This window comes from Neoarius graeffei, chromosome 1, assembly GCF_027579695.1.
Source record: "Neoarius graeffei isolate fNeoGra1 chromosome 1, fNeoGra1.pri, whole genome shotgun sequence".
Classification (NCBI taxonomy): Eukaryota; Metazoa; Chordata; class Actinopteri; order Siluriformes; family Ariidae; genus Neoarius; species Neoarius graeffei.
In genome coordinates this window covers 70,475,899-70,491,080 of record NC_083569.1, presented here as the reverse complement: position 1 = coordinate 70,491,080, position 15,182 = coordinate 70,475,899, and the positions used below count along the sequence as shown (strand labels likewise).

General features: G+C 41.6%; 1 protein-coding gene across 1 annotated transcript in view; it reads right to left on the bottom strand.

Annotated features, from left to right (window-relative positions):
* pcxb (pyruvate carboxylase b) overlaps positions 1-15,182 on the bottom strand; it is a 482,389-nt gene that overhangs the window by 43,190 nt on the left and 424,017 nt on the right. The window contains exon 16 of the mRNA XM_060924639.1: positions 9,469-9,713. Coding sequence (XP_060780622.1) covers positions 9,469-9,713 — 245 coding nt within the window. The remainder of the gene's footprint in view (positions 1-9,468; positions 9,714-15,182) is intronic.

Here is a 15,182-nt window from a genome sequence, read left to right as displayed (position 1 = left end):
CTGACGGGGTGCATCTGTTTAGCCACTGGCTGGAAAATGAGAGCTTTGAACTCAAGAAGTGATTGTATGTGCATGTGTGTGTGTGTGTGTGAAACTCTAAGTAAATGGTAGTGTGTGTATTCTCAGTGAAGAATGACAGAAGTAGTTTGCATTCTGACCCCAACAAGGACACGCTTTGCTCGAGATGCAAAACATCACTCGACTATATCCTAACTGTTCTCTGACTCTGTTCATTTACAACTTTCTACTGGATCCATCCATCCATTATCTGTAACTACTTATCCTGTACAGGGTCGTGGGCAAGCCGGAGCCTATCCCAGCTGACTATGGGTGAGAGGCGGGGTACACCCTGGACAAGTCACCAGGTCATCACAGGGCTGACACATAGAGACAAACAACCATTCACACTCACATTCACACCTACGGTCAATTTAGAGCCACCAGTTAACCTAACCTGCATGTCTTTGGACTGTGGGGGAAACCGGAGCACCCGGAGGAAACCCACACAGACACAGGGAGAACATGCAAACTCCACTCAGAAAGGCCCCAGTCAGCCACTGGGCTCAAACTCAGAACCTTCTTGCTGTGAGGTGACAGTGCTAACCGCTGCACCACTGTGCCACCCTTCTACTGGATCCAACAATTAGATTTAGCTTCAATGTTATGTAAATCAAAGGGTACCCTACTTTTTGGACAAATGACCCCAAATGGACATTATGAATTTTCTGCAACCCCAAGCCTTGACTATCTTACATTTTTTTTAAATTCCAGATTTGTAATATAATTTAAATGTTAATACTGTCATGCTTGTGTCACACTGTCTCGTATCTTGCCACATAAACAGCATGTGGGTCAAACGCCAAGAAATGAGGCGTATTTTGTCCAAAATTAAAGTTCTGTGACGTACACGGCATATGGCATTCCTGTGGCGTATCTGGGGTTTGTATGGGGTTCAAGGGACGTAAAGTTACTGTATGGCGTACTGAGGCGTATACGTGGCGTATGATGCATTGCCGCGGCGTAACTGTTTCGTTGGCATGGCGTTTCGTTCTTACGTGTGACGTTGCTGCTGCATACCTGCGGCGTATCTGTGGCGTTCACGCTGCGTTCATTGTCATTCGTCACAGTCAAGAAAGCATCATGCCAGCAAAGAAGTCAGGACCCAAGAAGGGCAAGGGAAGAAGGAAGACATCAGACACATCCACCCAGCCAGCCCCGGAGCCACCTTCATCAGACACATGTCAACTAAAGTGTTCGCACGGCGTAATGTGATGTATCAAAGCTGTGCTACAGATTTTTAAGTGCGTACAAGGAGATAGTGTTACGCATCCGAGAGTATTAGCTACATAAGCTGGCGATGCTGTGACGTTCCTTTCTTACCGACACCTATCTTGATACGCCATACATATGCAAGGCTGCAACGCCAATGTGTGACACAAGCATAACATTTGAAAACATTATTATATCAGTAAAATATACATGTGTAGGAAAGTCTCATCTCGTCATCTCTAGCCGCTTTATCCTGTTCTACAGGGTCGCAGGCAAGCTGGAGCCTATCCCAGCTGACTACGGGCGAAAGGCGGGGTACACCCTGGACAAGTCGCCAGGTCATCACAGGGCTGACACATAGACACAGACAACCATTCACACTCACATTCACACCTACGCTCAATTTAGAGTCACCAGTTAACCTAACCTGCATGTCTTTGGACTGTGGGGGAAACCGGAGCACCCGGAGGAAACCCACGCGGACACGGGGAGAACATGCAAACTCCGCACAGAAAGGCCCTCGCCGGCCACGGGGCTCGAACCCGGACCTTCTTGCTGTGAGGCGACAGCGCTAGCCACTACACCACCGTGCCGCCCACATTTCAAAATATAATTTGCAAAATAATTGAATGAAACACAAGAGGACATTGTGTTATGAATTTCTCTCACAACCTCATTTGTAAATCCAATGACCCCATGCGAGGTTGTGACCCTTAGTTTTGGAACCCCCGAGTTAATCAAGCCAGTCCTTCTTTGTAGCAAGTGACAGTGTTTGAGGTTTTAAACAGCAGTGTTATAATCATGGTGTCTGGCTTTTTCCACACATTTAACTATGTTCTTTCACCTGGCCCTGAAAGTAATCCCTTCTATATATCATCATCATCTTGTGACTGATAAAGTGAAGGGAAGTTAGTCAAGTCAAAGTTGAGCTAATTACATCCATACTGAAACTGCTTATCTAATGGTTTTATTGAATCAACATTTAAAGGTAATGAATAGCTCCTAGAAAACGATTCGGAGGCATCAGCACTGTTAAGAAACATTAATCATATGCAATTGTTCGAGAATGTTAAGTCATTGAGGCTTTCTTTATTGTTTCTCTGCTGGTTTTACCTTAATGTCAACCCTCAAGTGAACCTATGTAATGCAAAAGTGATGCAATGTGGCACAGTCTAAAGGGCAATTCACACACACACACACACACACACAAAAAAAAGCATTTCTGAAGTGTCTCAAGTGCGTTTACTGAATGTGCTTCCTTTTGAAGCCCAGTCAAGCAAGATGTATGTAAAAATGTGACCCCATTCATCCTGCTGTGATTTTATGCATCATGCCTATTTCGCTTTCATTTGCATGTGTGGGTGAAGCATAAACTCCATGGAAATCTATTCAAATCACACTCCCTCATCTTCACCCCATTTTCTCCAAATTTAGTCACTGCCAATTCACTTGCTGGTCTTCTATCAAACAACATCTAGCCAAGCAGCACTGCATGGCTTAATTTCAAGAAGCATGCTAAAGAATGCCATTTCACTGATCATAAAATGTCAAAAATCGATACAAAACTGCTTTGCCAACATGCCATCCTCACTAATTTATAATATCGATCATTGTTTGAGAATTACCGTACACAGCATGTTGCCATGGATGCCGATTTCCTCATGCCAAACAAATTAGAGCTGGTAAAAAGTATGTGCACACTTGCAAAGGCTATTATCATGTACATATGGCAATCTTGATAGAAATGTATGCTTTACATTAATAATGTAATACAGTGGAATGTTGCACAGTGGCACACCAAAGTTTTATCTCTGAGAGAAACACAAATATGTACTGCAGTTACAAATGATTGTTGAACTTTCTGTAAAAATTAAAACAATAACCAGCATTATGTCTTAGATAAATGTAAATATTAAGTCATGGGGAAGCCATGGCCTAAAGCAGGGGTGCCAGGGTGAAATTGGTAAGGGGGCCAGATTTTTTTCAAGTGGGACCTTGGGGGCCGAATTACACTTTTGGCCTGAAAAGACCAGACACTAACTCAACAAAAGGACATTATTTTATATGATTTTTGAAGGCCTATATGCCCAAAAGGAATTGTAAAGCTATAGCCTCAAAATGAGGCGCACAATAACATGGCAGACAAAAGCAATTTACCCTCTGAAAATGTAACAGTCTAAGCATGCAAGTAGCCTACATTTATAAAAAAAAAATGCTACAGAAATGGACTAAGACACAAATAACACAAGTGTAAACTGTAAATGACTTAGATCAGATTTATTGATCTTGCACATCAAAAACATGTCAATGCATAGGCCTAATTAGGCCAATTAAAACGATTGGCAAGTAGGCCTAAACGAGTCAAAAGAAAGAAGTGCCAGGGTAAATAATTCCACCAATAGGTCAAGTGACTAAATATCCAGTAGCATTAGTTTAAAAGAGCCAAATATGACTGAACATACCAATAAAAACAAACTACAGATGGCACATTAACTTTGCTGGTCAAGTCCCACATATATTTCCACACACCCATCCTGTTTATTCCCCCTCAAGCACACAGCACAAGGTTACATGGGGGAGAAATACCAGCTACATTTTACATGTGGAAGCCAGAAGTCTTTTACTTTTTACCAGCTTGTCGACATTGGGGGACAGACTCTGGGCAGTTGCTATTTTCATGACATCGTTGAGATGTCCATGGGTCAGACGACTACGCAGTTTCGATTTATTAATATTCATTACTGAAAATGCCTGTTCACATAAATATGTTGTCCCGAACATACAGAGTATTTTACCGGCAAAGGCCGTGATAATTGGGTACTCTGGTGGCAATGACTGATAGAAAGATTGGATTCCAACAGATGCGTATTTATCCTTGACGAATGCACCTTCCGAAAATGGCTTGGACACTTTTGCGATCTCCCACGCGATGATGTAGCTCGCCTTCACTGCCCCAACATGAAATAAAATGTACAACAAAGATATTGAGACACCCCTCTTTGAAAACAGCCGCATTTAACATTAAAGGAGAACTGAAGATGATGTATGATATTAAAACGAACCTTCATGTGTCTCTCGAGACTTTGAGAAAGCTGCTTGCTGTTTTTGAAGGTTTGAGGCAAGCTCATTTAGCTTTTCAGTCCTGCGTTGCCCGGTGAACTGGCTGTATTTGTCGGCGTGGGTCTCGTAATGTCTTTTGACATTGTATTCCTTCGGTACAGCCACTTGTTGCGAACAAATCAGACAAACAGGTTTTCCCCCTACTTCCCAGAAAAAGTATTTCTCTCTCCATTTTTCCTGAAAGATGCGACCCTCAGAATCAACTTTTCTCTTTTTAGACTGTTGTTGCTTGTGAACGAGCAACAACTAGCCTACTCTACATTAAATCCGGGTCATTGCACCTGCGCGTGCTGCAGCAAGCAGAGAGCAGCTAAAAACGAACCGATGGATTACACGAAAATGGAATCAAATTGAAACATTAGATTTAAAATCATTACGAAAAAAACCACAACATTCGATTTTTATTAATTTATTATTTAAAAAAAAAAAAAGTCTCATGAACCACCGGGCCGGATGTGATGACCAATCGGGCCGTTACCATGGCACCCCAGGCCTAAAGGTTAGAGAAGCGGCTTTGGGACCAAAAGATTGCCGGTTTGACTCCCTGGACAGCAGGAATGGCTGAAGTGCCCTTGATCAAAGCACCTAATGCTTGTGTCACACATTGGCGTTTCAGCCTTGCATATGTATGGTGTATCAAGATATGTGGCAATAAGAAAGGAACGTCACAGCATCGCCAGCTTACGTAGCTAATGCTCTAGGATGTGTAACACGATCTCCTTGTATGCCACGGTGCAGTGTATTTTTAAGTCCGCACTTAAAAATACATAGCAGCTTTGGTACGTGTCACATACGTCATGTGTACACTGCAAAAACAAAAGCTACGCAGCAGTGACATAGCGGGAACGTTACTTGAACACCTATTACGCCGTGTGAACGCTTTAGTTGACATGTGTCTGATAAAGGTGGCTCCGGAAATGGCTGGGTGGATGCGGCTGATGTCTTCCCTCTTTCCTTGCCCTTCTTGGGTCCTGACTTCTTTGCTGGCATGATGCTTTCTTGACTGTGATGAATGACAATGAATGCAACACGGGGCCCCCTTTTATACCCACCTGTGAATGCCACAGATACGCCGCAGGTACGCAGCAGCAATGTCACACGTAACAAGAAAACGCCATGCCAACGAAAGCAACGAAATGGTTACGCCGTGGCAACGCATCATACGCCATAACTTTACAAACTCCATATACGCCACAGGAATGCCACACATACGCTGTGTACGTCATAGGACTTTAATTTTAGACAAAATACGCCTCATTTCTTGGCATTTGACCCATATGCCGCTTACATGGCACCACGTGGGCAACACGGTGGTGTAAGTGGTTAGCACGGTCGCCTCACAGCAAGAAGGTTCTGGGTTCGAGTCTAGCGGCCGGCAGGGGCCTTCCAGTGTGGAGTTTGCATGTTCTCTCCGTGTCTGCATGGGTTTCCTCCGGGTGCTCCGGTTTCCCCCACAGTCCAAAGACATGCGGTTAGGTTAATATGGGACGGCCTTGGGCTGAGGTGCCCTTGAGCGAGGCACCGAACTCCCAACTGCTCCCCGGGCGCTGTTAGCATGGCTGCCCACTGCTCTGGGTATGTGTGTGTGCTCATTGCTCACGTGTGTGTGCGCATGTGTGTGTTCACTGCTTCAGATGGGTTAAATGCAGAGAGGAATTTCATAAGTGTGTGATGAATAAAGTTGTGTGCTTTAGTGTGATAGTAGCCTAACCCCCAACTGCTCCCCTGGCTGCTCTGGGTATGTTGTATGTCACTCTGGATATTCCTGTCTCACACCCAGGGTTCTCAGGATAGGCTCTAGATCCACTGCAACTCATCTCATCTCGTCTCATTATCTCTCTAGCCGCTTTATCCTGTTCTACAGGGTCGCAGGCAAGCTGGAGCCTATCCCAGCTGACTACGGGCGAAAGGCGGGGTACACCCTGGACAAGTCGCCAGGTCATCACAGGGCTGACACATAGACACAGACAACCATTCACACTCACATTCACACCTACGCTCAATTTAGAGTCACCAGTTAACCTAACCTGCATGTCTTTGGACTGTGGGGGAAACCGGAGCACCCGGAGGAAACCCACGCGGACACGGGGAGAACATGCAAACTCCACACAGAAAGGCCCTCGCCGGCCACGGGGCTCGAACCCGGACCTTCTTGCTGTGAGGAGACAGCGCTAACCACTACACCACCGTGCCGCCCCACTGCAACTCTCACCAGGATAAAGTGAGAGAATTATGTTATGGAATTATGCAGCTAGTAGTAGTAACATACGAATTTTTCCAATACATTTACACTTGCATATAACTTATATTTAATGGACTCTAATCAGAAAATATGCATAACTGAATGCAAGTGTTGTCATAGTCAATTTCATCATGTTTTGCTTTTCAAAAGATGACAACCAGGCAGATTTTGCTATCATCATACTGTATTGGCTGATTGATATGTCAAGGATCTGTCGGACTATAAGTGATTTTCTGAAAGCTTCTTTATCAGTTCAGCTATTTTGAGTCAACGCAAAATTGTGTGAGTCATAGCTGTCAATATAACAGTGCAACAAATAGAATCTGTCTTACAAAAAAAAGACAATGGATGTGTTGTATATTGGTATATTGACTATATCAGTAATGTATGTGTTTTCATGCAGGTCACTAAACACATTGAAAAGGACTTGCCTTGTAACTCTGCTTTAGCAAAACACTCCACACAGGGAATCTATTTGCATACGAATAGTTTTTAGTTAATAGCTCACATGTAGCGTTTTTGTATTTATAGGACATAAATGGTTCTTAGCTGTGTTACTTTCAAAGTGTAAATATAAGGCTCTTCTGACAATAGGCGAAGGCTTAGACAGTTGCACCATCATTTCAATAGATGGGTGACAAAGGAAAAGCCAGTGGCTCTGTTACGCTGTGGAGGACCTTTTGCTGGTGTGGTTTGGGTCCTCTTGTTCTCTGCAAATCAATACAGTGTTCTGATTGATCACATTTATCCTTTAATGAAACAATTCTATCCTGAAAGGAGTGGGGGTTTTTTTTCAGGATGACTTTGCCCCATTCACTGGGTACAAGGGCTTACATATGGTTTGAAGATGAGGATTTTAGAAATCATATGCTATGGCCTTCACTATCACCAGATTGCAACACAAATGAACATCTTGGGGATATTTTGCAGCAGTGTATTACACGGTGCTCTCAACAAATCAAAATCAAAACAATGAAGAAACTGAAGGAATATCATTTGAAAGAATGGTTTTCATCTCGGGCAGCATGGTGGTGTAGTGGTTAGCACTGTCGCCTTACAGCAAGAAGGTCCTGGGTTCGAGCCCAGTGGCTGACGAGGGCCTTTCTGTGTGGAGTTTGCATGTTCTCCCTGTGTCCGCGTGGGTTTCCTCTGGGTGCTCCGGTTTCCCCCACAGTCCAAAGACATGCGGTTAGGCTAATCAGTGGCTCTAAGTTGACCGTAGGTGTGAATGTAAGTGTGAATGGTTGTTTCTCTCTATGTGTCAGCCCTGCGATGACCTGGCGACTTGTCCAGGGTGTACCCCGCCTCTCACCCATAGTCAGCTGGGATAGGATCCAGCTTGCCTGTGACCCTGTACAGGATAAGTGGCTACAGATAATGGATGGGTTTTCATCTCTCCTGTACAGCTCTAGAGGCTCATAGATGATGTTTTGGTGCTCTAAATTTGACTAAATTTACTAAGTTTATTCCTTTCATCTATCTTCCTGATCTGTATGTGCTGTGAACAAACAAGTTGATGATTGCGCAGTTTGTAGCTGAAGAGCAGAGCAGAGTCTGTACAGTAATGATTCTCATTAGATCAACAAAGGCAACCAGAATAAACACAAATAAGCAAAAGCAAAGCTATTGCTGCACATATGGAACCATGTGCACTGGATAGAAGGTTGCACATGTTTTGCTTTTGTTTATGGTTGTTGCATCCAGTGTGAATTTGGGTAACACATACAGTATGTCGGCTTATTTCAAGAAGCATTAGTTGTCAATTTTGTGAAGTGACAGTTTTATGTGGACATATAACTGTGTTACGACGCATTCTGGGCTGACATATTAAAATATCATGACATCTTATGTACTTCCTCAATGCACATCTGGTGATATGTCAGCCACATGATGCTGAAGATGAACAAAATATTCAACCAACCAATCACATTATCAGTGATGTTGATTATATTGTTAAAATACATGTTTCGACAGGAACAACCAATTGTGAAGTGAACCAAGTTTTAAACAAGGTTGATGGAAGCTCTGAAAAGCTAATGATCCCATCAACTTCCTCTAAAACCAGGCATTTTGGAGGACTGAAAGAGGCGTGCAGTGAGACTGCGAAAGAGAGGGATGTGAGTTGAATAACAATAAGATGCAGATGCATGTATGAAAACTCGAGAGGAGAGCCTGCATAAATGATTACATCAAACAGGAAGCCATCAGAGATGGAACGAAATCTAAGCATGCCAAATATTCTTCAATGAATCAGCCTTAGGGAAGGTGGAGCATGGCAAGAAAGAACTAAATGCTTTGGGGCTGAGGTATAAACTGAGGTATACACTGATCTCTCTCACTCTCTCTCTCACACACACACACACACACACACACACACACACACACACACACACACACACACACACACACACACAGTATTTACAAGGACAAATGAAGGATCCTAGCTAACTCAAATTAAGCAGATTTATCGGGTAAATGAGTAAATTAGCTAACTAGGATTCCCCTGGCTGTGTTTAATGAATGTGCAATTTATAATGAATAGTAATTTTATTCATGTAGTAAATGTTCATATAAACAGAATGGCACTGGGCTCATCATGTGCTTCTAATATGCTTATATTTGATTTTAAAGTAAATTACATTTGGTGTTTTAGATTTAGGAAGCTCCACAGGCAAAGCAAGGCAGCTAAATCAGTTTTACATAAAAGAAAATTCCAGTGTTTCCCCCAGAAGAATGGTTTTCAACCAAATTACAGAAGTGAGACAGTTAATAATGGAGTGTGAGACAGAGCGAGAAAGACACACAGAGAGAAAAGGAGATGGCAAGAACAGTTTTACCTTGATAAGGTCACCCAGCAGTTTGTTGGCTTCAGCATATGCTTTCTTCACCTCTTTAAACTTGTTGCCCAGACCCATGCTATGGGCCTGGAAGTGCAGGTTAGTGTACTGGCCACCTGGGATCTCGTTCTCATAGACATCAGCATTCCCAGATTTCATAGTGGCAGTACAGTCAAAAGGAGCATAAAGACCACGAGTGACCTCCCAGTACTCGCTGTAGTCAAACACATTCTCCAGAGAGATTCCTGAGAGAGCATAGACAGAGGAAGAGATAAAAAATGATATATATATTTCTATATATACATACACACACGCACACGTGCGCATGTTGTCAGTAAATATACTGACTAGTACGTCTAACAAGCTTGTCTTTCTGTTTTGTGAAAAAGAAGAGGTCACAAAAATGACATTTAAGATAATGAACTATAAAATATTGTAACGATTTAAAAAATATCTACAATCCAAATTCAAAAAGTTGGGATGTTGTGTAAATCATAAATTAAAACAAAATGCAGTGACTTGTAAATCCTTTTCAACCTATATTCAGTTGAATACAATGCAAAGACAAGATATTTAATGTTTAAACCAATAAACGTTATTGTTTTTTGTAAATATACACTCATTCTGAATTTGATGCCTGCAATACATTCCAGAAAAGTTAGGACAGGGGCATGTTTCCCACTGTGTTACATCACCTTTACTTTTAACAACACTTAGTAAGTATTGGGGAACTGAGGACCATAATTATTGAAGTTTTGAATGTGAAATTCTCTCTCATTCTTGCTTAATATATACAACTTCAGTTGCTCAACAGTCCAGAGTCTCCATTGTCTCATTTTGCGCTTTATAATACACCACACATTTTCAATGGGAGGCAGGGGCCAGTTTAGCACCTGCACTCTTTTACTACAAAGTCAAGCTGTTGTAATTTGTGCAGAATGTAGCATGGCATTTTCTTGCTGGAATAAACAGGATAGCAACATATGTTGCTCCAATACCTGCATGCACCTTACAACAATAATGGTGCCTTCACAAATGCTCAAGGTGCCCATGCTCTGGACACTAACACAACTCCATACCATCACAGATGCTGGCCTTTGAACTTTGCGCTGGTAACAATCTGAATGGTCCTTTTCCTCTTTAGCCTGGAGGACACGACATCCATGATTTCCAAAAACAATTCAAAATATGGACTCATTAGACTACAGCACGCTTTCCCACTTTGGCTCTGTCCATCTCAGATGAGCTGAGGCCTACAGAATTTGACCATGGTTCTGGATCTTATTGAATTACACTTTGTTGTCAGCTTTTACTTTAAATGGAAGATGCAGCCATGAACTGTGTTTACTGACAATGATTTTCCGAAATGTTCCGGAGCTCATGTCGTAGTTCTTAAACTGTTGGACTATTTACCCATGCAGTTTTTTATAAACTGTGTTTTTACAACAGTTGTAGCACAGTGCTGATGACTTCTCAAATAAGAAGCAATTTATAGTTTTAATATGCTTATATCAATCTGTTTATTATAATACATTATTACACAGCTTTGTTGAATACATGATTCTGATTGGGGGTGGCACAGTGGTGTAATGGTTAGCATTGTCGCATCACAGCAAGAAGGTTCTGGGTTCGAGCCCAGTGGCCGGCGAGGGCCTTTCTGTGTGGAGTTTGCATGTTCTCCCCGTGTCCGCGTGGGTTTCCTCTGGGTGCTCCGTTTTCCCCCACAGTCCAAAGACATGCAGGTTAGGCTAATTGGTAGCTCTAAATTGAGCGTAGATGTGAATGTGAGTGTGAATGGTTGTCTGTGTCTATGTGTCAGCCCTGCGATAACCTGGCGACTTGTCCAGGGTGTACCCCGCCTTTCGCCCGTAATCAGCTGGGATAGGCTCCAGCTTGCCTGCGACCCTGTAAAGGATAAGTGGTTATGGATAATGGATGGATGGATGGATGGATGGATGGATGGATGATTCTGATTGGTCAATTATGGCATTCTACTCTTTGTCATTTTTGTATAATAGACTTGCTATGAACCACTTAATTAGTGGAAGCAATACAATCATTTTTAAATGAAAAAAAAATAAAAAATCACTATTTTGTGTCAGCATATCGCTTTCTTTAGTAAGTAGCCATTTAATAAGTGGAATAATGTACAGCAAGCCTCCGCTTCACATTGGAGTCCTGCATCACCCTATCAGGGTTTATTTCACAATAATGACAAGCTCACTGTACATTATTTCTTATGCATCATTCCCACATAATACACATAATCTAAACTTAATAATAAACAGACTTTATGAAGTGTGTTGTTATTTAACAAAAAAGTATACTCCTTCATATATGAAGCTTTATATAAGGAGACATTTATATCACATTTATGGAAGGAGTCTCCAGTGTCAGCACTTGATATTAATATTCCACCATAGGAAAGACTTCAGGACAGAGGCACTTTCCAGTTTTTCAGTAACATATCTACATGCTACATTTTGTACCTTATTAGCTTCAACCAAAATAAAAAAAAGAGAGACTTGTGAGGGAATGACTGTTTGCAGCTGCTATAAAATAAGTGATAAAAGGAACTAACAAATGTTCATAACATTGCATGTATAAACACTTAAAAAGTGTGATTTCTCAGCCATTAAGACATTAAAAATGTAATCATTGGCAAGTCACTGTGGTATACACAGAACAACACATTTCAGATCATGCTGTTATATGAAAATAATACTCTCTGTGGTGGTAGAGGTCCTCTGCTGAATGGAAGGCCATATTACATCACCCCGGTGTGGATTATTTTCTTATAACAGCACACAGCCTGTTGTGTGTTCTTCCTTACTTAATGCACATTTTAAACATTTTGAACATCTTATGGTAAAGGAGACTTGGGACAGTTTGTACTCTCATCAATTAGTTTTAACCAATCAGGTTTTAGATTACATCAGAAGTTAGATGTTGCCTCTGAGAGTAACCTACTTCCAATTGGAGCCATGAAGCTGTAAAACTTGTATTTTCTATTTCTCCTCCACTTCCATTCTATGGTGTAATGTACGCTGGTGAATTCGGGATTTGTTAGGAATTGAAGTATGTAGTCTAGAGTTACCATATATAGTATTATTTAATAAACTTAAATTCTGGGGTAAAAAAAAAAAAGTTTAAGATTTTTTTTTTCAAAATGTCAGATGGGGAGAGTTGGGACAATTCATTTTACAGGTTTTTTCTTGTGGTTTATAAATATAAATTTGTTTAAAAATATTTGTTAAAAATATAGTGTTTTCATTCAGTTCATATGTTACAAGTTCTGATAATAAATAAAAACAAGAAGACCGAGTCATCTATATCCCCCGCCCTATATACCAACTATATACCAAGTTTCAAGATATTATTTGTCACATTTTTCAAGTTCTGCTGCAGGAAACCAACCAACCCTACCTCTTTACACTGACCTCAGCAGCCCATGGCATAAACCCACAAGACCTTTGGTGCAGGTGAGCTAAAAATTTAAATTTCTCACATTTCTTAGTATCAAAAAGCACATATACAGTACATTACTTAATCAACACATATGCCAACTTTCAAGACCATACCACTCATAGTTTTCAAGTTCTGCTCCGGAAACAAAACCTAGTCTCTCAGGTTAGTCTGAGAGGTAAGTCTGAAATTGTTTCCATGGAAACATGAAAAATTAAAATTTCTCAAATTTGTTAGTATGAAAAGGCACATCTACATCACCTTGTTAACATGTATACCAAGTTTCAAATCCGTATCATGAATAGTTTTGGATATATGCTCCAGAAACGAACACTGCTCTTAGAAACTAAGTCAAAATCTATTTTTTATGTAAATATTTGAAAATACTTTTTTTAAATAAAAAATATCAAAAGGCACCAATTCACATGTTGCTTGATATGTATACAAAGTTTCATGAAGATATATTCAGTAGTTTTAAAGATATGGCCCGGAAATGAAAATGTGACCGACCGGACGGACAGATGGACAGAACCCGTTTCTATATCCCCTGCCAAACTTCGTCTGGGCGGGGGATAATTAAACATGTAGGTCTAGGTATTTTATTTTTGTTCCATGTCTCACCACTATGTCCCAAATGTCCCAATAGAATGTCCCATATCTCTCCACAAAAATTAAATGACAGAAAAAGTGAAGCCTGAAGGCCAGTATATGTGACAAGCTGAGAAACTAACGTTGTGGTAAGAGGGTATAGTAAATTCTCTCTCATGTAATATGAATGTAACACTACCTGCAAATTATTTCACACAATCAACAAAAGCTGAAAACCTATCCCAAGTCTCCCAGTTCTCCTCTAATCTTATGGCAAATTATGGACTACAATCAATAATTGTATAACTACAGAGTCACCGATATGGTAGGTTTACCTGATTTAAGTAGCTAATAAGTATAGATATATGTGTATCCACTGAGTAAGAGAAGAGAGGAAAAAAAACCCAAGAAAATCTAAACAATGGCATTAACAATGGATAATTATGAATCAAAAATAGTCAGAAAGACAGTTTGCCAATTTAGGTGGGGTTTACATTAGACCGTATCAGCGGATCATCAGATTAACGTTTTTAAAACGATTTGCGTGCACACAGCAACGCCAATACACGGATACGCTCGGCTCCGCAGGCATCCTGCGCTCCAAATCACTCCGCCCTGAACAGCGAGTGCCCTCTGGAGGGTGCGCACTCCGGCCCTGCGCAGCTCACAGAGCGCGCGAGTGAAGTGCACGAGCAGTGATTCGGGACTGAGCCGCTGTGTGTGTGATCTCAGTGCATATCGGGCATGCGCGTCACTTACCACTTGCAAGTGGAAGGATGGCAAGCCTAAAGACAATCATAACTACACAATGGGCAGTATTTGCATCAGTATTTGCAGTATTTTCATACTTTTATACTCTTTAATGAAAGGTGATACAAGGCGGAAGTCCGCGCCGTTTTTCAGCAGTTGCGTCACATGACCAACGCCAGCGAATCAGGAAGGTGGATGTCACAGTGACGTTGTCCAATGACGACGCCAGCTAGAGCTCAGCACAGCGTATCTGCGTATTCTCAATGTTTACACAGCACCGGACCAGACACGATCTGGATTGAATACGTGGACCCTGGCGGATTCCCGTTTCCCGGCGTTTCCAGGCGTTTTAATGTAAACGGACAGTGCATCCGCGAAGAAAACAAGACAGATACGGTCTAATGTAAACTTGGCCTAAATTACAGGGAATTGAGCACTTAACCACAATAAAGACACACACAGTGGAAATTTCCATTAACAAAACAGTGAGAGAAATGAATATTTGGTAGTGAGCATGTGACTGACAGCAAACAGCCAATAACACAAAATTACATAGGACGCATGAATGCAAGAGTCACATTGTGTCTAATGGGAGCTGGCTTTTCTGTCCATCTCTTGAGACATTAGAGACTGATAGTGATCCAGAACCAACTGTGCTTGAATCTCTCTCCAAACACGCCATCAATCAATCACACATCCACACTAATGTCAGAGAACGGCAATCAATGCTGATTTAATTAAGCCCCTTGCTAACAGTCCATATAGTTAGGGACACCTCTCTCTCTCTCTCTCTCTCTCACACACACACACACACACACACACACACACACACACACACTGCAGCGGATTAGATGCCATTATTCTGCTGTGATCAGGTTTGTGACATGGGCCATTAGTACATAATGAAATCA